Raw genomic sequence first — 20,342 nt, 5'->3', positions numbered from 1 at the left:
GAAAACAGAGCAATATGTTTGGCAACAGCTAGGCTGCAGGAGTTGCCCAAAGGAGGCGTACAAGGCACCATCCAACCATCTTAGGGACTCCATTCTAGATTTGCATAGAGCTTTCTTCTCCTGAAGATATCCAGTAAGGCAGTGGAGGTTTAGGGTCAGAATTTTCCTTCTCCTAGATGAGCTACCTTCTCAGGTTGATGAGCCCCATCTGCCTCTCACTTCCACAGCATGGGCAGAAGCCTCCTTCTTGACTGTTGGACCCACTATTGGTCTCGTCCACTCAATCCTCCAGAGTCTGTTTTGGCATGCAGGGGAAATCCCTAACTCACCAAGGGTTTGAGTCCCATTGGCTACCCTCACCTGGTTTAGCCAGCTAGTCAAAGCCATTTCCTGGGGTGCAGCCTCTGTCGGATGCTGACAGCTTCTAGGAGCCACAGGTGAGAGCTGAGTGCAGGGTGGGGACCAAAGATGGACAAACTACCCCAGAAGGAGCATGATGTGTCCTGCAGCAGAGGTACTACCATGCTGGTTACCTCTTGTTATCAGTTCCATTTCTCTCTGGACTCCATTTGCATTTTTTTAAGTGACTCTACAAACACCTCTGTCCTAAACAATTCGGAGGTTCCTTTATAGGAGGGTTTGCTCAGTTGACTTTGAATAACTTTAAATTCCAGAGTGGGGACAACTGATTTTGGTTTGGAAACAAGGCCCTGCTGCAATGTATGCCAGTCTCTCAATAGCCCCTGCAAAAAAAAGTCAGAATTATTATTTCCATATTGCTGACGTGGAGAGCTGAGAGGTTGGGAGAAGACTGAATTGCCAGAAGTCCCGCAAAGAGAGTTCATATGAAACAAACGAATGCCCGCCTGTGCTGCAACAGTCCTTCAAGAGAACAGAAACCTCCACAAACCAAACACACTGATATATATCAATCCAGCCACAGGCAACTTCAGCACAAGTGAGTTCTTTTTGTTGTGGGGTTCAATCAGAAAAATGCCTTTAGAAATTTGTAGCACAGCTTAAGACCAATACCTGGTCAGCTTGAGTTAAACTCTTATCTAAATTAGCAGCCTGTTTTTGTTTGATTGTATTTTCAGAACAGTCCAAGTTTGGATTAAACTGGAAGAATAATCTTGATGTTGAGATAGGGTTTTTGGGGTGGGTAAGAATGGTTTGCCAGATCATCTGCATTGCAAAATGAGACGTGTCCGCGTTTACAAAAATAGGTGGAAAAAATTAAAACCGTCCTCATCCAGATAAAGAGCAAACAAAAAAAACAAGCTGGTTTGAAGCAGCTCATTATTCCACCATTTTATTCCTTGGAAGATCTAATTTTGAATCAGGTTTTCTCTTTGCCCTCCTTAATTCCTGCACATATGCGGCTACTGATAAATGTCACCAGCTTATTAGCTCATGGAATCCAGTGTGCATGCATGATTAGCAGGGTAAACTCTCATTCTACTCAATTTCGACTCTTACTTCCCCATGAATAGATAATGTAATTGAAGCCGTGCCCCAAGGCTTCAAATGCCCAACTGCTTTAGCGGGATGTCTTGCATGTTTAAATTCATGTTCCGGGCTCTTTTTCTAACTTCTTAGACCTGTAAAATATGCATGTGAGCCAGAAGCGATGGAGTCAGAGCTGCCTTCACCCAAAGAGGGGATAGGAGTTTGTAAAAGTTACGATGATGTGATGATGAATTAATAATAGTAATAAAAATAATTTGGAAAAGTAACATAATACTAATAGCAGCAATGAAACTGGCTGTTTTATTGATCTGGCTTTTTTAAAAAAACCAGCTTGTTTAGCATGCTCTTTATATTTTATAGGGCTGCTTTATGTTATATTTTATTTTATTTGTTGGTAGCCGCCACAGACTTCATTGTGTGAAATGGTAAGATATTAAGGAAGCAAGATCTGCTAGGTTGAGCAGGTTAGGATCTAGTGGATCTCCAGCAGAGCTACAAGGCTCCCGGGAGAACCAGGCTATGGAGGCTTAACTGCCTCATCCTTGGCTCAGCCGCATTGTGGTACAGCTGGGACCTAGCCAGCTGATTGAAGCCCATGGGATCTTATGCTAGTATAAGCCATTAAGAAAGAGATGTTTGGGGGGGGGCAGGACCAGAGAGGAGAGACTTAGGCTGGATACTAAGCCTGTTCCATAGTCTCCAATGTTTTGGAAGGGAAAATTGGGGCACCCCGCACCATCCTGCCACCCCGTTACGATGACATCACATTACATCACTCCCGCCATTGGCCACCCGTAACCCTGGGGCCCAAGTCGGTGCCCTTGTAGTTTGGCAACACATGGAGGGCAAAGGATTCCCCACATCTGGTGTATTCAGAGACTCTCCAGGGCCTCAGAGAGTGAGCGAGAGAGAGAGTTATTTCCATCACCAGAAACATGATCCTAGGGCATTCTGCATGCAAGGTTTTGTGCTGTATTGGTGAAAATGAGTTTTCTTTTTGCCCAGAGATGGAAAGAAGATAATGCCAAGAGATGGAAAGAAGATAAAGTCTCAACCAGAGAAGAATGGCACACTAAATTGATGGATTATGCTGAAATGGCAAAAATGACCGGAAGAATGAGAAATCAGGAAGACCACAATTTTAATAAGTAATGGGGGAAATGTATAATTTATCTTAAAAATCATTGTAAACAGTTAAAATCGTTAGTAGGAATGGAATAACACTTGTAGTTTAATGGTGAATTTTGGATATAATGGAGATGTAAAAGATTTGGATTATTATAAAAGATGCATGAGGAAATGACTAACAATAGGACCCATAAAAGGGGAGGAGGGGAGGTCCAGGAGATTCTTTGGAATCTTGTTTTTATTATGTATGTTGGATATGTGATTGTAAAACTTAAATTTGAAAAACCAAATAAATAAATTTATAAAAAAAGAAAAAAAATGAAAATAAGTTTTCTTTTTAAAAACATTTTAAGTGAACAGACAGTTTCAGGCTCTGTGTAGGCAGCTCTGCCCCTAATTTGCTCCATTCCACACAGCTTTACTGCCAGGCTCCACCACAGAATCTATTCTGGATTCCCCTCTTCAGGCCCTGCTCAAATATTCCAATTTTCTTTTTCAATAGTTGGCAACTGTAACTATTGGCTATGGGAGATTAGTAGCTGTTATCAGTCTGCTTCTAATAACTGTACTATTTCTTGTTTACAACTCATCATGAAAAGCCCAGTACAGAAAACTTAGACTGGAGAATTAACAACCTCAGAATTATCTCTAGACGCTAGTCCATCCAGACCCAGGATTCTTCAGGCTCCTGATGAGATTATTCCGGGATCTCTACCCATCTATTATCTGTCTATCCTCCTTCCTTTGGGGAAGGGCCATAGCTCAGCAGCTGACCATTTGTTTCGCATGCAGAATGCCCAGCTTCTAGGGATGGCAATCTGCTCCAGCTGAAATTCTGGAGAACCACAGCAGGTCAGTGTAGATAGTATGGAAAGAGGTGGCTGGCAGGTGTGGGTGTGGTGGCAGAGCCAAAATGACGCTCCTGCTGCCACGCTTGCACCATGCTGAGCTCCCCGCTCCCTCACCCCTTTCCTTCCTGGCAAGCGGCAGTGACACGAGGGGTTGGGAAGACAGGAGAGCAATGCCGCCCTACCCACGATATACACTGCCAAGAATGGCTTCTTCACAGGTTTATAAGGGATCCTTTGCAAGATATTCAGTGCTGACAGGCAAGATTCCCGAATGATGACTATTGTGATGTTCCTCAGCAACAGGGATGTGGTTCTCTAGATGTTGTTGAACTACAGTTCCCAATATTGCTAATCATGGGCCATACAAGGACTCATGAGAGGGCAGCAGGCTCTCCACCCCTGCTCTGCAATGCACATCTCATGGGGAGCATTGTTGGCTGTGTTTGAGGACTGCTCTGTAATGATCTCTAGCAGACAATCAAGCTCCGATAAGAAGTAATTGGCTCTCCAGTAGTTTTTATGAAGGTTTATTTACAAAAGACGCACCCAGAGCCCAGCATTTTGCCTGTTCGCAATTACGTTTGTTGGTCAGTCTGAAGTTTCGCTCCTCCCACAACAGGAAGGACACCAGACTCCTGCCTTTCCCCTCCTGCCCTTCTGTTGCCTTTTGATTTTATTCAAATGCCTGGATTTGGGACTGAGAGGCTGTTGTCCCCCCTCCTCCTCACTCTCACTCAACCCAGACTCAGACCTCTGCCCATCTGCTGATTGCCTAGCAACGCTCTGGCTGCCTTCCAACTCTTCCTCTCCTTCAGAGCTAACAGAGTCCTCTCCAAAAAGGGGTGTGTGTGTCAAAGTGCCCTTTCTCGATTCTGACAGGCAGCTCTCATCAGCAGAGTTGGTCCCTCATTGTGGTGATCACACAGGGCCCCCGGACGTTTGATGGTCTATTGACCCTGTGCCACCACTGTGATTGCTTTCTTCACTGCCATCAATCCATTTCTCCTCACAGGTACACACGGAGTCCAGTCAGTTGGTAACATTAACAAATAATCAAGTTTATTTTATAGGCATGAACAAGCTTATGGTTTCAGTTAATTTTCCTTGGCAGTTTCTTAATCTTAGTTCCTTAACTGTCCTATTCGTTCCTAACAATTTCAAACTGATTATCCCAACTAACTATCTGACTCCACCTAACAATTCCTCTCACTCTCTCACCACACAACTCCACCAACCCACAGACTTATATCCTCCCTCTTCCTTCTTCAACTCCCCACTCTCAACTGACTTTCACACAACTCCCCCTCTAACCCTAACTCCTCCTATCAGTTTCCACTGGCCAATCACATAACACTCATTTTAACCCTTTCCTTATGACCCACCTAGGAGGCAAACACCACACTCATTAACTTAGTTCAATCACTGAGTCTAACTCATCCTCTGTGCTCTGGGGGGCCACGTTCCTGATGTGCTCTATAGGCAGAAGAATATGGAACTGGTAGCATGGACTGTAGCACTTCAAACTGCGGGTGTGAAATATTTTTGTCTGTAAACCACTAAGAACCTGTTAAATAAACAAAGGTGTGTATGCGTATGCCGTTTTTGAACACTCTCCTATGTAATAAATCCTTTGTATATAAGCAAGCGAACAAAGAAAAAAATATCTCACCAGGGAGCCTGGTTATAGCTTTGTTGTAGCTGGGCAAACAGGCGCCCTATGTGGCATAACATTTACTGGATTCATACTCCCTATGGAGCAACAAAGCATTATTCTAGATTAGCGATAGCCAATTTCTGTATCCCCAGCAGCAACTCTCTTCTCTAGATATCTGATACTGGAGTAGATTATTGAATATGTAGCTGATTCCTCTTTCAGTTCTTTTATAGTTGGATATTTTGAGGCCCGTGTGGGGAAAATCTATGGTTTAATGATTTCCTGTTTGATTGTTATAATCCTCTGGTTGCTGTTTTCTCAAGTATGTCATGTACTTTTATTAAATTATTAATTTTTTTTTTTAAGTATTGACCAGGCCGCTCTGAGGTGCACCGAGTGACAGGAGAGTGGCATATAAATGTGAGTAATGCTATCAATAATAATGATGGCTGTTATTACTAGTCTGGGGACTGAATTTCCCAAACTGAGCCTCTCACGGATGGTCATCATAAAGTCGCTACCATCCACCAGTAATTAATTTGCAGTTACGGAGTGCTCAGCCGTAGCTGAGCCTTTGCAAACAAAAATCCAAACCAGAAGCACAGCGTGAAAGCACAGAATATCCCTATTTTACTTTGACTATGTGCTAAGGAGTGTATGTTTATTATGAAGACAGAAGGAAAAGATAAGACGCCCTGACTGGTAAAACAACGGCTATTGGGTGGATGAATGGGAGCTACCAAGGCAAATCACAGCAAACCTGTGTCATGAAAATTTCATAAGTCAAGGTGGTGTGGAAATTATTTGCTTGCAGCCTAAAACACATCTGGCCCATTAAAACATAGAATGCAGGATATGCGTTCGAAATGTAGAAGGAACAAGGACCCAGGGATGCAGCCTATCACCTGAGATAAGCTGCCCTCTCTGTATGTCCATGTCTGCTTTGATTTGTGCTGCCTGGCTAATCAGAGGAGCAGCCAGACTGTTTCTGTTTGACCGAGTGAGCCCATATGTCGTGGGGGAAACCATCTAAGTCATAACGTGGGTGGTAAAAGCTTTTCCAAACATGCATCTCTGAGAAGGCGCTCATGTATTTTTTATCTCGTTTTTCCTTCTTTCCCATTAGACTGTAATGGAGCAAAACGTGCAAGGAGTGGCTGTAGTCAAAAAGGTAAGAAGAGGCAGAAGCTCTCTGTAACTGCCAGGTATCCCCAAAACCACACCAGCAGAACCCTTTCGGGTGCGAAAAACCAAACCTCCTTTTTTAACAGCATTTGTGGCCATGCATGCTGGGGCTGTTGGGAGTTGTAGTTCAGTGACATCTGTGAGCTACTCCTGTGTTACAGCGACAGCTCTGGACTGGTCTTGAAGAGCCTTTACCCTGCTTGTGACATCTGCAAATAGCTTCGCAAAATATATGTGAGTCAGGTGACCGGCTTGCTTCAGAACTGGTGTAGCTCAGTGTTCTTTAACCTTCGGTCTTCTTGTTGCTGGACTATTGCCTCCACTAGTGACAGTCAGGTCAGGGATGCGGGAGCTATAGTCGAACAGCAAGGCTGAAGAATTCTGGGGAGGTTCAGGATATTTATAATTTCTTAACATATAAATTCTGCTCTCCATCCAGGGAGGGAGCAGGTTGGGGAAGTGCCATACCTCAGTGGCAGAGCATGCAGAGGGTTGTATCCTACTCAGAGTAGACCCATTGGAAGTTAGCAATGCTCATTAAATTCAGTGGATCTACTAGGAGTAGGACTAGCATTGAGTGCCTTACCAGAATTTTTATAAAGGTTGGGGGTGTTGTTTCCAGTTAAACGGGACACTGCACTCCCAGACCCTCCCCCAAACCAGCACCATTCAATTTTGTAAATATCTCCATAAAACCACCACGGTTTTGCTACTTTGTATCTTGTTCCAGGTTACATAGTATTCACCTTCCCTTGTGCAGCAAAACCTTCAAATAGTCATATAAAATCAGCCCTACGTCGGATTGACACCATTCCAACTTCATTTTACACAGGGAAAAGATGGCTATCAAAGGGGGAACTTGGGAAATGGGTAGAGATAGCCATAATCTCTGAAACCTGGGATCACGTACTCAGCAGCCTCTTGCACAAGAGATGATCACTGTCAAATGGGTGACAGATAGGTAGTCATCCTGTGGACAACAGCAGAGCATTCAGAAATGGATTAGGTTCTCAGTCAGGACAAAGAAGTATGATTACCTGACCAGGAAACCCAGGAACTTGTAAGTATTTCCTTTGTATCACTTGATGGGTGTGAGGTGAAGGGCAAGGGAGAGATGGAGGCAGACTTGATGATCTGGTTTCTGCCAGAAACGCCCTCCCATAATGTGACATATAGTAAAGGTAAAGGGACCCCTGACCAATAGGTCCAGTCGTGACCGACTCTGGGGTTGCAGTGCTCATCTTGCTTTATTGGCCGAGGGAGCCGGCGTACAGCTTCCGGGTCATGTGGCCAGCATGACTAAGCCACTTCTGGCGAACCAGAGCAGCGCATGGAAATGCCGTCTACCTTCCCGCCGGAGCGGTACCTATTTATCTACTTGCACTTTTGATGTGCTTTCGAGTTGCTAGGTTGGCAGGAGCAGGGACCGAGCAACGGGAGCTCACCCCGTCGTGGGGATTCGAACCGCCGACCTTCTGATCAGCAAGTCCTAGGCTCTGTGGTTTAACCCACAGCGCCACCCGCGTCCCTCCACAGTATGCATTGTGCTTCACTAAGTGTCAGGCTGGAGCCAGCAAGCGAACATCAGCAGCTGCCAGACGTGGACAGCCGCCCAGGGGACGAAGGGAGGTTTGTTATGGGAAGATCAGAGGAAAGGAAAGGGGTGAGTTCGCAGCCCAGAGAAGCACAGGACATAGCAGATGATAGCTTGTCCGAGCCAGTTTGCAAACCTATCAGCGTGCAAGAATGCAGAAGAGGAGGGGTACAAGAAAAGGGGAAATTGACATCACAGAAGCGACAGAAGAGATTCGTTTTCACGTGTTGTTTCCGGAGGAAGAGGAACAATGCTGAGGATTTAGTTGAGTCATCATCAGGGTAGCCATAAGTCACAGGGGCAGAGAGCTCTGGACAAGTGGCATGGTTTTTTTTGGAATAAAACCAACTTTTAATTGACTGTACGTGTACGCGTCTTGCTGCCGCTACACTAAGGGTGTTATGGGTATAAAGGAAAATTTATAAAAGCTAGAGCCATCCTTTGCTCAAGGCTTCTTCCATGTGGTGGGCGGAAGTCCTGTTGCAACAGTCTTTTAAATAAAGTTCAGGCCTACAGGCTGCTGTTTTGCTCCTGGATTCTTGGCTGGTGTCTTTGTTTGACAATCCAAGCAAGCCCAAGGATTTTCCTATGACAAATATTACCTAAGAGGTCCTAAGCAAAATCCCTGGCATTTCCAGGTAGTACCTGGGGTGGGTTGGGGGACCCTGTCTTGAAATCCTGGATTGTTGCTGCTGGTCAGTGTAGGGAGTATTGAGATAGATGGACCAGTTATCTGACTAGGCAGCTTCCTATAGTCCCTTCCAGATCTGCTTTGTTTGAACAGTAGAATAGACTCATGGGAACTTCAGGACCATTCTCCAGGATAGAAATACATGAAGCAAAAATCAGTGCAGCTAAATGAAAAACAAACGCCCCAACATAATCAAGAACAGAAAACATAAAGCAAGTTTTGAAAAAAAATATAACCCAGAAAACAAGAATAGCATGACAGGGGCGAGCAGCTTTTGCACAGGGAGCTCTCGACCACACGAAAGTAGGTTTCCGGGAGTTTCTACATGGCAGGCACATCGTAAAAACCAGCCTTGAGTTACTAACGCCTTGTTAATACGTCACACCGATAAGCAGGCAAGCCAGAATGTGCTGCATTTCAATGTATCAAGTGCGTAATTGTCTAGGAACGAGAGCAAAGCTAATTGAATGAAACCAACTGTTAAAATCTAATATAAATTTATTAAAGCAACAACGTATTATTTGGAAGCCGCCAACGCATGAGCCAGTTTTTGAAGGAATACTCTGCAGGCTTACCTGCCTTGCCCAACTACGTTTTGGAGCCTCACAGTTCAGAAAACATTTCACACGTTACCTTCTGATAAAAATATCTGTGTTCCACCTTTCGTGCCCTCAAAGCAACTCCCGCTATTGATCTCGTTACTCGTGGCATATTGATTTTAAAAAGCCACAGTCCCATAATGCAACATGGGTACTGCGGTGGATAAGGAATGTTGGGGGTCTCGACAGAATCTGTAGCATTATAAACAGTAAAAGTAGCACAACAAACCCCACGTGTGAGCACAGCCTATGTATCACAGTCATTTCAAAGTTCTTGTTTCCCATCAAAGCTCTCACCTGCTTCCTTGGTCCGGATCACTCTAGAGGGCGCGCTTGGATCTCCAGTCCCAATTTTGTTGGTTGCGACAACTCTGAATTCATATTCCACCCACGGGTTCAGCTCGACAGCCATGGCAGACTCCATGTCACCGCTGATGTTTTCTGGAACTACAAAGAACCAGTAAGCAGAGTGACTCATTAAAGCAGCACAATCCATAAACAACTTCTCCCAGTGTTGCTAAACTGAAGTTGGGGGAACTGGCTGCTGTCAGTAGGGCAACTGGGGGATGCCTGAAGAACCCAACAGTTGCAAATTCCTAAGCAAGGTCACCTCTCAGACAAAACCTGCAGCTCAAAAACTAATAGATTTCAAACTTTTTCAAATGTTGCATTGCAGCTCTTGTTAAAATGTGTAAAAAATACAGATTTAAGTACTATTTTCAGTTTTTTTTTTAAAAACATACATTTAAGAATGTCCTCTGAGATAAAATTAGTATTTAAATATTGACTTAAATGAAAGCTAGCCTTCTTTTGTGGGGGTTTTTTATCTGTTTAATATTTTTTACCAGCAACCAAAACACAAACAATGAAACCCCCCAGGTGGCTGATACATTGGGTATACATAATCAATAATAGCATATTCAAATCAACCATATGTACAATTTTATATACGTTAAGACTCCTCCATCCACAAGGTTTATTTAACTTTTAACATTTTAATTGCCCCAAATGGTTCAAACCTACCCAAATAATTCAATATCTTCTCAAACCAATCCTCCTCTTTCTCACTGACCTTAAACCCTTTCATTTTGTGGGGGGGTTGACCAAATTTAGGAGGGAATTTAAGGGATAACCTCTGAGATGAAACCCCCTGCTTGGCAGGGGGTTGGACTCGATGGCCCTTGTGGTCTCTTCCAACTCTATGATTCTAGAAGGAGAGGGGTTTAATTGATTCTAGGGAGAATTAATTGGGAGGCAGGGAAGGAGGCCTACAATTGTATGTGTGTGTCTTCTTATCCTTTTCCTTCTAAAATCGCCCCCCTTTCTCTTTTACAATTTTTAAAGCTGCTGGTTTTGTGATTCAGTTTGGTGGCACAGTAGGAGCAGTGAAGCTCTCAGTGCTGTCACCATCATTCTTTCTTCCCAGAGGGTGATGACAAGAATCCCACTGGAGCTGATGCTATACAACTAAATTGCAAAAAAGGGGGAGTGGACCTATGCCTGAAAGCAGGTGAGGCTGACACCAATGTGAAATGGGCTAATCCACCAATCCCTAAACACGACTAACTTACGTGTCATTGATATCAATGGGTCTGCTCCAAGTATGGTTAAGTTTGGATCAAAATCATCACATTTAGCCTGGAAAGGAGGAGACTGAGAGGTGATATGATTGCCACCTTTAAATATCTGAAGGGTTGTCACATGGAAGATGGAGCAAGCTTGTTTCCTCCTGCTCCAGAGGGTAGGACCCAGAGGGTAGGACCCAGTGGCTTTAAGTTACAAGATACGAGATTCCGACTAAACATCAGACAGAACTTTCTGAAAGTAAGAGCTGTTTGACAGTGGAATGGATTCCCACAAGATGTGGTAGACTCTCCTTCACTGGAGGTTTTTAAGCAGAAGTTGAATGGTCATTTGTCATGGAAGCTTTAATTGAGATTCTTCTGTCACAGGGGGTTGGACTAGATGAGATGATCCTTTCCAGTTCTACAATTCTACAACTCTATGAAGACCCCTATTTTCACTCACACAGGAAGGTCAGCCTTAGAAGAGTACACACACACACACACACACACACACGGGCTTATCCCTTTAGTCGATGAAAATATTTTTAACTGATTGAACTAAGCAAGTAATCGCTAAAACGTTGTAGCTCAGTTTCAAGTTTCTTAATTTCTATGTCATTAAAAACACACACACAGAAAAACTCTCACCTGTTTTCACTGTCTGCCAACCAAGTGAAAATGGACTCCGTGCTTGAAGATTGTAGGAGGTGATAGGACTGTGGTTGTCTGCTCCCGGGGTCCATGAAAGTGTTGCCGTGGTCTCCGTGATCTCCTCAACAATCACAATCCCTGGAGGCCCAGGCGGACCTGAAAGCAATGTACTACTTTGAAATGCCTATTGCTAACCATCTAGGATCGCACTCACATTACACTTCATTAATTAATCCATATTACGAACATAAAAAAGTCCTCCTGGATCAGGCGAGTGGCCCAACTAGGCCAACATCCTGTGCCCACAGCGACCAACCAGATGTTTGTGGGAAACTTTCAAAGAGGACTTGGGCGCCACAGCAATCACCCCTCTTGTGGTTTTCAGTGAATGCCATTGTCTCTCGAGACAGACGAAAGCCAATAATGACTGCCCCCAATAGTGGATATGGAATACAGCCATTGTTGTTGTTGTTTAGTCGTTTAGTCGTGTCCGACTCTTCGTGACCCCATGGACCAGAGCACGCCAGGCACTCCTGTCTTCCACTGCCTCCCGCAGTTTGGTCAGACTCATGATGGTAGCTTTGAGAACACTGTCCAACCATCTCACCCTCTGTCATCCCCTTCTCCTTGTGCCCTCCATCTTTAGCTAGTAGCTGTTAACTTCCTTGAATGTGTCTACCGTATTTTTCGCTCCACTGGACACACCGGACCATAGGACGCACAGGACCATAGGAGGGGGAGAACAAGGGAAATTTTTTCTTGTTCTCCCCCTCTAAAACAAGGTGCGTTCAAGGTACATTCACCAGAGCTTGTGGGGCTGGCGGTGGGGGGAAGCGCTGCTTTCCTCCACTGCCAGCCTCAAAGATCCCTGAAGCCTTTGGAGCGCAGCGCCCCGCTGCCCTGCAGAGGCTTTGCACGGAGCCGTCCCCAAGCTAGAGCAGCGAGATGGAGCCCTCCGTCTCGCTGTTCTGGCTTGGGAACAGCCTTGCTAGCTTCTGCAGGACAGCGCGGTGAAGGCACCCCGCTGCCCTGGAGAGGCTGTGCGCGCAGCCATCCCCAAGCTAGAGCAGCGAGACGGAGCGCTCCGCAGTGCTCCGTCTTCCTGTTCTGGCTTTGGGCTTAGCAGCGCAGCCTGCATTCGCTCTATAGGACGCACACACATTTCCCCTTAATTTTTGGAGGGGAAAATGTGCGTCCTATAGAACGAAAAATATGGTAATTCTCTGTCAAAACCATCCAAGATTCTGGCCATCACTATTGTTAAGGTATGCCAGTTATTGGGAATCAGAAATGTGGAGACAGAGCCATCCCATCCATGAGGCAGACTGAGACAGTCACCTTGGGTGGTGGGATCCCAGAGGTGGTACCCTGAGGAGAAGCAGTGCTGGCTTCTGGCAACACCTTGCCAAGTGCTCCACAACATCTTGCAGAGCTCTTGTGAGCTCCTTTGGGGCTCTTGAGAGATTTCACCAGAAGCCACCATTGCTGCCACTTCTCACTTTTCTGGTACAACTACAATTGCTCTCCCCTCCTCACTGCTGGAGAAGTGAGGAGAAGCAGCTGCAGCAGTGGTTTCCGGGATCTGGTGAGATCCCACAATTGAAAACTCAGGGCATTGTTGTTGTCCTTATTTTAGTGGTGCTTGCTAATTATTATTTTTTTTTTTTGCAGTTTTAGCCGCAATCAACTTGCCTTGATCTGCAAGCAGAAAGTCACATAAGTGGCTGGATGCACTGGCAGAGATCACAATGATTAACCCTTTATTATTAACTCTTTATACAAGTCTCTGTTAAGAAAGCAAGAAAAAACAGCAGTACGTGATCCACCGTATCACAAAAGTTGAAGAAGTACCCCCCGAAGCAGGGGGAGCATTCTGATCTGTTGGGAAAGTTTGAATTAGGCTGCTTCATTCATTCATTCATTCATTCATTCATTCATTCATTCATTCCATAAAATTTATAATCTTCTTGATTGTAAAAAACCTCAAAGTGGTTTTAGAAAAAGATAAAGCAATAAAAGGGAGAAAAAATCACAGCCGTACTTTAAACATAACAAAAGTTAAAATACCAAAACAGATTAAAATCTCCTTGACTTTCTAAGCATCTGGGAAGGCTTGTCTAAACAAGAATGTTTTTAGCAGGCACAAAAATAAAATAAAATGGTTTACTAAAAATGTGGATGAAATGAAGTCCTCAAGTATGGCTGCCTGCAGCCAGTGTAGCTGAGCTAGAATAGGGAGCATGGGCTTCCTGAAGTCTGTCCTTATCAAAAGTCTCAGCCTTCTACACTAGCTGAAGTTTCCAAACCGTCTTAAAAAGTAACCCCAGGTGAAGCATGTCGCTATAATCAATAGGAGAGTTTACCAAAGCATGAATGACTGAGGCTAAAGCCTTGACTGGAAGGAACAGTTACAACTGCTGCCACCTGGGACACCAGCAGCGACACACGATAAAAAATATATGATGTTTGCAGTTTTGAGCAATGTGCATGAAGGGAAGGAACTCCAGGCCACCTCATAAATTAGGTTGATTTTTTTTTTTTTAGTTAAAGCACCAACTCCTCAGACAAGAAAGTCTCTTTGTTATGTGCCAGTAGGTTATCTCCAGAAGCGGCTGGTGGCTTTTATTTTTGCATCTCTGCATACGCTGTAATCTTGGTCATAATAGACAGCGCCGGACAGTTATGCAAGGTACAATTTTAGCCCCATAGAGAGCCGAAAAGATTACACCCGTCAGGCTCTTGACAGTGAATTTGCTGAAACAATATTGAAATCTCTATGCGTTAGCAAGGGGAGGCGGAGAGAGCGGCAGCTTCCTTTAGAGTTCGCGCATTTAAGCAGAACAATCTGAAAGAGGTCGTGACTAGTTGTTATGGGAGCTCTGGGTGAGAGGGACAGGGACTGCGGTGACACAACCCATAATACAGTCAGGCACATGGAGTGCAGAGGATAGACATGGAATGCCAATTCTGAGCTTGCATCTAATGCTCCATGAGCGGTGTTTGCAAAGCAAATAAAGGGAGCTTCCATTTTAGACAGGGCTCAAGTGATAAGGTACCTTTTAAGCAAACCTGATAAGCAAATGTGCCATCACACAGTTCAGCCTTGAAAGAAAAGTGTGCTGAACAAGAATGTGAAACTGAAAGAGGCTGCCCAGAGCCATACGTGGATATTTGGGGATGGGGAAGAAAATATTGGGGGGGGGCTGCCCCCCCCACCTGCACTTCTCCCAAACTCCCTGCTCTTCTGCAGAGTGCACCTTCATCTGTCATTTACAACTGGGCACAGGCCTCTCCTTAGGCCTTGCCCTCTTGCCAGTGTGGTGTAGTGGTTAACAGCACTAGACTTGCAATCTGGTGAACTGGGTTCGCGTCTCCACTCCTCCACATGCAGCTGCTGGGTGACCTTGGGCCAGTCACACTTCTCTGAAGTCTCTCAGCCTCACTCACCTCACAGAGTGTTTGTTGTGGGGGAGGAAGGGAAAGGAGATTGTTAGCCACTTTGAAACTCCTTAAGGGGAGTGAAAGGCGGGATATCAAATCCAAATTCCCCTTCTTCTTCTTCTTCTTCTTCTTCTTCTTCTTCTTCTTCTTCTTCCCCTCACCCCCTGCACAAAAAGCTTCTACCTGCCTCCTCCCGCTTGCCTCTCCTACCATTTTCTCATTTTCATTTCACTTTTAATTTGTATGCCACCTTTCTATATTACTATACCACAAGGCGGTTGGCAGCAACAAGATATACAACAGAGAACACACACCTTACAACAATCTGATCCAATACAAAACGTCAGAATAAAACATAACTTAGAAATGGAACGATTTCTAAAGTCATATTCAACAATCTTTTAGAATATCACAGTACACAATCAAGCTGTCTCTCCTACTGGCCAGCCAGCCTGCCCGCATGCTTCTTCTCAGCTGCTCCAAATCAGACATGCTTGGAGATGTCACCAAAAGCTTGGAGGCAAGCAGGGGAAAGAGGGGGGTGCCCAGCTAGAGGGGAGGTGTCTGCCCAAGGGAGGGAGGGAGAAAGGGGCCAACTTGCAAAAATATTGGGGGAAGCGACCTCCAAGTGGAAAGCCAGGGGAGCATTGTTGCTCCCCCTCCCGCTGATCTCTGGTGTCTCCAAATAGGACATCCCTCAACCAGAAGCCCTGGAAGGCTGCTGTCAGGGATGGATCAAGGTTAAGACTGAAATGTAATTGGATTAAATAAGATTTCAGAAGCAAAATTAAACGAATTTATCTTACCTTGAAATCTAACACATGGGAGGCCATCTAAAAAGTATAATTGGCTTATCAGTTGGTTTATTTTGAATTGTAATTGTAATTTGGTAATGTTAGAATGTGGCTTAAATTGGATATATGTAATTGAAAATTAATAAAAAAATATTTATAAGAAAAGAAAAAAAAGATTAGCCAATGGTCTGGCCAGGATAAGGCAGTTTCATATATTCCACCTATATATTCCATTTGAATTAAAATGAGAAACACTGATAAGCACTGCCAGTTATATTCTTTTTTTAAAAAAAGCCAAGTTGTATATATGTGTGTGTGTGTTTTTACATCTCACTCTACATTCATGCCAACTGAAACACACAGGAAGCAGCTGAGAGGCTCAAATAAATAAAGCTGGCAGGCGTGAGTGCCATTAGGAATGGAAAATTTGCTTCGGGATCAGAACCAAGAATTGGACTAATCCATCGGTGACAGGGAGCGACACTCGATTGCCTCCTTGTGCTTGAGGCAAGTATCTTCTCTCACTGCCATAAACATCTCAAGTCTATGTGAATAGCGTGGTGTGCTTGGAGTCATTATTTTTGCACCCCTGTTCCTGAAGAAGAAGAAGAAAAATCCCCCACAAAAATCAATTTGCACTAGGATTCAAAGAAGGATAAACATAAGAAGTGGTGATGCCGAAACAGAAAACGAGTTTGGGAAACGCAGCTCAGTCTTTCACATGCTGTGAAGCAGTTTTGTATGTTTGTTACGAAATGGTCTAGCAGAAAAGCAGGACGACTGAAAGGTTGCTGTATGATAGAGCTTTGGCTGCCAGTGTTCATTTTTCATTCTTTTTCATTGTTAAGGTTTTATTAAAATTTGGCGAATCAGGATTAAAATGGAATTTTTTTTACATAAATACAAAAAAGAGGAAATAATTCCTCATATGTCACATAAGGTCAAGTAGAAGAAGATTTTTAAGGCTACCCTTAAAAATGGTCTAAAAACTGCCAGTGTTTCAGAATATAGTAGACCATTTCTTATTAAGAAGAACACAGCAGTGTAAAAATAAATTGAAACTGACAGGTTTACCCTCCCTAGTGATATTGCTTGCTTGTTATTTTGAGGGCATATATATAGGGGTGTGTGTGTGTGTATATATATATATATACGTATGTATATATTCTGCCTGTGCAAAAGGTTCCTAGTGGTCTCCAATCTGCTGCTGCCAAAATCTTCACTCCCTTAACTTCATTTATGCTACAACACCTGATGTTCCCCAGGGAATCCATGGAGCTGATTGCACAGTTGAGGTAGTGCAGATTTAATAGATTTGATTTTTACAAAATTGGTGCTTTACTTTTTTTATGTTCAAGCAGATCTGAGGGCTTTTAAGGCCATGCGGTAGGAGTGCAAATATAAAATAAAGAAATGTTGGTAAGGCGAAGAAATTGCTATTCCTTAACAAACCCAGTTTGATAGGTGATACTGTCTGCCGCAGACTTTGACAGAGGCAATTTAACACTTGTGAAGCTGATATCATAATAGTTCCTTTGCTTCCACCTCCAGAAAAGCAGAACATAATAAGCCCAGGATATATGAAATGGATTTATGTAGCACAGTCTGTCATAATTTTGACTTCAAATAGAGCGTTAATAGAGCATATGAATGTAACAGTTCTAATACTCCCAATATTTCCTACATTCACATTCAGTACTCGAAGATAAACAAATAGCAAGCTCACTTCTGTTACAAAAGATTAGAGAGAGAAAACAACACAGGGCTTTCATAGTTTTGGAAGTGTGGTGATAGATTAGATCTTGCCAGACTTTGGAGACCATTCACTGGGTGCCAAGTTTAAACCTCAGGGCCATCAGATGATGACTTTTGAATCTTAGGATCTCAGAGTAAAGGGCAGGTAACTTATCATCATCATCATCAACAACAACAACAACATCTTGGGTCTCAGAGTTTTGCAGCAGCATTCCTTTGAAACATTATACAGGGTGGCCCCAAAAGTAGATAAACTGCTTTAGAATCCACTTCCTTTGTTCTTGACTCAAGTTTGCTGTCATCACTCGCAACATCAGTAAAGAAAAAACAATCCTTTTATCTGACTCCACTATTCTTTCCAATGCCAGTCTGAAATTTACTAGCCACTTTGTCATGTGTCATTTATGTCTACCCATATAATCTGTTGTGCTGAATTCCATTGATTCAGCTGTATACCTACTTCTGTATACCCTGTATATTCTGAAAACAAAAATATTGCAGAAGATCCAAAACATTTTTTCAGTGGAAATTTAGAGATTAAAAAGAACCCCCTTAATGTGACCCCTGCAATATCTCTTCCCACCTTAATTTCACAATTCTTTTTCCTTGGCCTTCACATTTCCAGTTTCATCTTTCTACTGCTAATCCCTGATATTTTCCCCTGCCAGCGTGTCAAAAATATTTCAAGCATGGTGATGTCGCATGTCCGGAGCCAAAACACTACGGTCCATTGCTCCATGAGTCTTTGACAAGCTGGAGACCTGAAAACCCTATGTGACCCAGAATTTTAAAGTATTGAAAGAGTGGGACTAGAGCTGATATTTCATTAATTGGTGGTGGAAAAGTGTCAGGATGTTGGATCAAAAAACCTTGCAAGTTTTATCCAAGCGCATTAAGGTCAAAATCCAGAAATGATAGGTAGAGAAACATACCCTGTCCCTAATTCATCACTATGAATGAGGTGGAGCTGTCCCTCTGCCAGACCATTCCTGGCTCAGCTAACCTCCATTGGCAGCCTACTTCAGTGTGGCCAAGAGTTCTGTCTCATCTCTCAGCCTAACCTACCTCACAGAGTTGTAAGGATGAAATGGGGACGAGGAGAACCATGTACACCATCTTGAGCATGGATAGTCAAACTAAGGCCCGTGGGCTGGATCAGGCCCAATTGCCTTCTTGATCCAGCCCGCGCATGGTCTGGGAATCACTGCATGGACTGCCAGTGCACACTTTCTTTCCCTCTCTCTTACTCTCCTTCTCACGGCAGCTGAGCCTCTTCCCTCCCTCCTCCTGGCTTCTACCTGCCCTGCCTAGAGGAGGAAGGGGGTTGGGCTTTGTTGGTGCCAGTAGCATCTGCACTTGAGTGGCTGCCATTTTAAGCAGTCCCTCTCGGGAGTCCTTTCCACCGCTCATTGTGCCGCTGCTGCTGCCACCGCCAGCCCCTGCCGCTTGCAAGACACAGGTAAGCAGCCACTGAGGCTTGTGGTGCTCTTGCATAATTTTTTTCCTTCAAAATATAGTCTGGCCCCCCCCAAGGTCTGAGGGACAGTGGACCGGCACCTGCTGAAAAAGTTTGCTGACCCCTGATCTTGAGTTCCTTTGAAGATAAATGTGGCACATAAATGTAATCTAATGTTTCCAGTGTGGTTTGGTATGGTGTCTATTTACCCAGTTATTCCGGTAACTAGAGGGAAGATTGTTGAAAGTGGCCAATGGAATTTCTTCCTTTTGAGTCTTTAATGTGCATGTTTATAGCTAGAATCTACTTTTTGTAACCAAAAATCATTCCGAAGGATGAGCAATGTTTTTCAGAAGCTCTCTCCAAAAGAAAAGGTGAGATTATCAATATAACTGATCTCTACGTCTACCAGACATTTGAGTTTCCCGTGTGATCACCGAGACTTTTAAAGTTATCACCTCTGTCAGTTTTTATTTTGTTCGTCACCAGCCTTTGCAAACTCTGACCACGTGCTTCTTGTTTGCAGAGTCAAAAATTGTGAAAGGGAAAATGTCACGTAAATGATACATACAAAAGAGAAGGAACGAGCCAAGCACAAGGCAAGAATGCCTTGAAATGCCTTTGCAGGATCATTTATGTTTATCGTGTCCTCAAACGCTGCTATTAGTATACTCACCCCTCACAAGAAGTTCTGCCTCATCTGATATACTGTCTGCTGTGGTCTGTACCCTGCAGCCATATCTCCCAGCATGCATCAGAAGAATGTTCCTGATCATTAAATCTGCAGAGGACGCTTGCTGGAAAGAAAGGAAAAAGCAATACAATAGCACCTGCTTAAAAAACATCACAAATCTTTCTTTGTAAAATGGGGAAACAGCTTTGACTGGGAATTCTGGAAGTCCTTATTCCAATCTCCAACTTAACACACTGATGGCAGTGACCCTGCCCTCCAACACACGTTACAGACACCTAGTGGTCTAAAGTTTTGGAGCAGGACCTAGAAAAACTGGGGTTCAAATCTCAACTCAAACACAAACCTCTTGGTTCACCCTGGACCAGTCACTTGGCTGGTGAAACACATCACAAAATTCGGAGAAGTGCAAATTCCAAAGGAAGGCTTTGCTTCAGTTCTCATATTGTTTTGGAAAATTCAGACTAGGCAGATTTGCCTTCAGCTGTGAACTGAACTGAATTCTTCCCCATCTATATTTGAGCATAGAGGCTCAGAGAGTTGGAACGAGATAACAGGGAGGGAACTGACTGCTATATTTAGACTGGAGCTCTATTCACCCATCAGCCCGTGATTATGATTATTTATTATTATGTATATTCGAGTGCCCCTTCATGGATCACTGCCTTGCCGTGGCGAAGGGGCTTGAAGAACTCAGAGAAGCTATGAACTATGCCGAGCAGGGCACCCAAGATGAACAGGTCATAGTGGAGAGTTTTGACCAAACGTGATCCACCTGGAGGAGGAACCGGCAAGCCACTCCAGTATCCCTGCCAAG

At 43.9% G+C, this 20,342-nt stretch overlaps 1 protein-coding gene across 4 annotated transcripts in view; it reads right to left on the bottom strand.

Annotated features, from left to right (window-relative positions):
* The window catches only part of CNTN5 (contactin 5), a 685,915-nt gene that overhangs the window by 35,985 nt on the left and 629,588 nt on the right, over nt 1-20,342 (bottom strand). For all 4 annotated transcript variants that reach the window (XM_079973413.1, XM_079973412.1, XM_079973415.1 and 1 more), the window contains 3 exons: nt 19,511-19,631; nt 11,386-11,544; nt 9,470-9,619 (listed from right to left, as the gene is read on the bottom strand). In XM_079973413.1, the coding sequence (XP_079829539.1) occupies nt 9,470-9,619; nt 11,386-11,544; nt 19,511-19,631 (430 nt within the window). The remainder of the gene's footprint in view (nt 1-9,469; nt 9,620-11,385; nt 11,545-19,510; nt 19,632-20,342) is intronic.

This window comes from Podarcis cretensis (assembly GCF_951804945.1).
Source record: "Podarcis cretensis genome assembly, chromosome: 4".
NCBI classification, from domain to species: domain Eukaryota; kingdom Metazoa; phylum Chordata; class Lepidosauria; order Squamata; family Lacertidae; genus Podarcis; species Podarcis cretensis.
The sequence above is the reverse complement of the archived record's forward strand: the minus strand, read 5'-3'. Positions and strand labels throughout refer to the sequence as shown.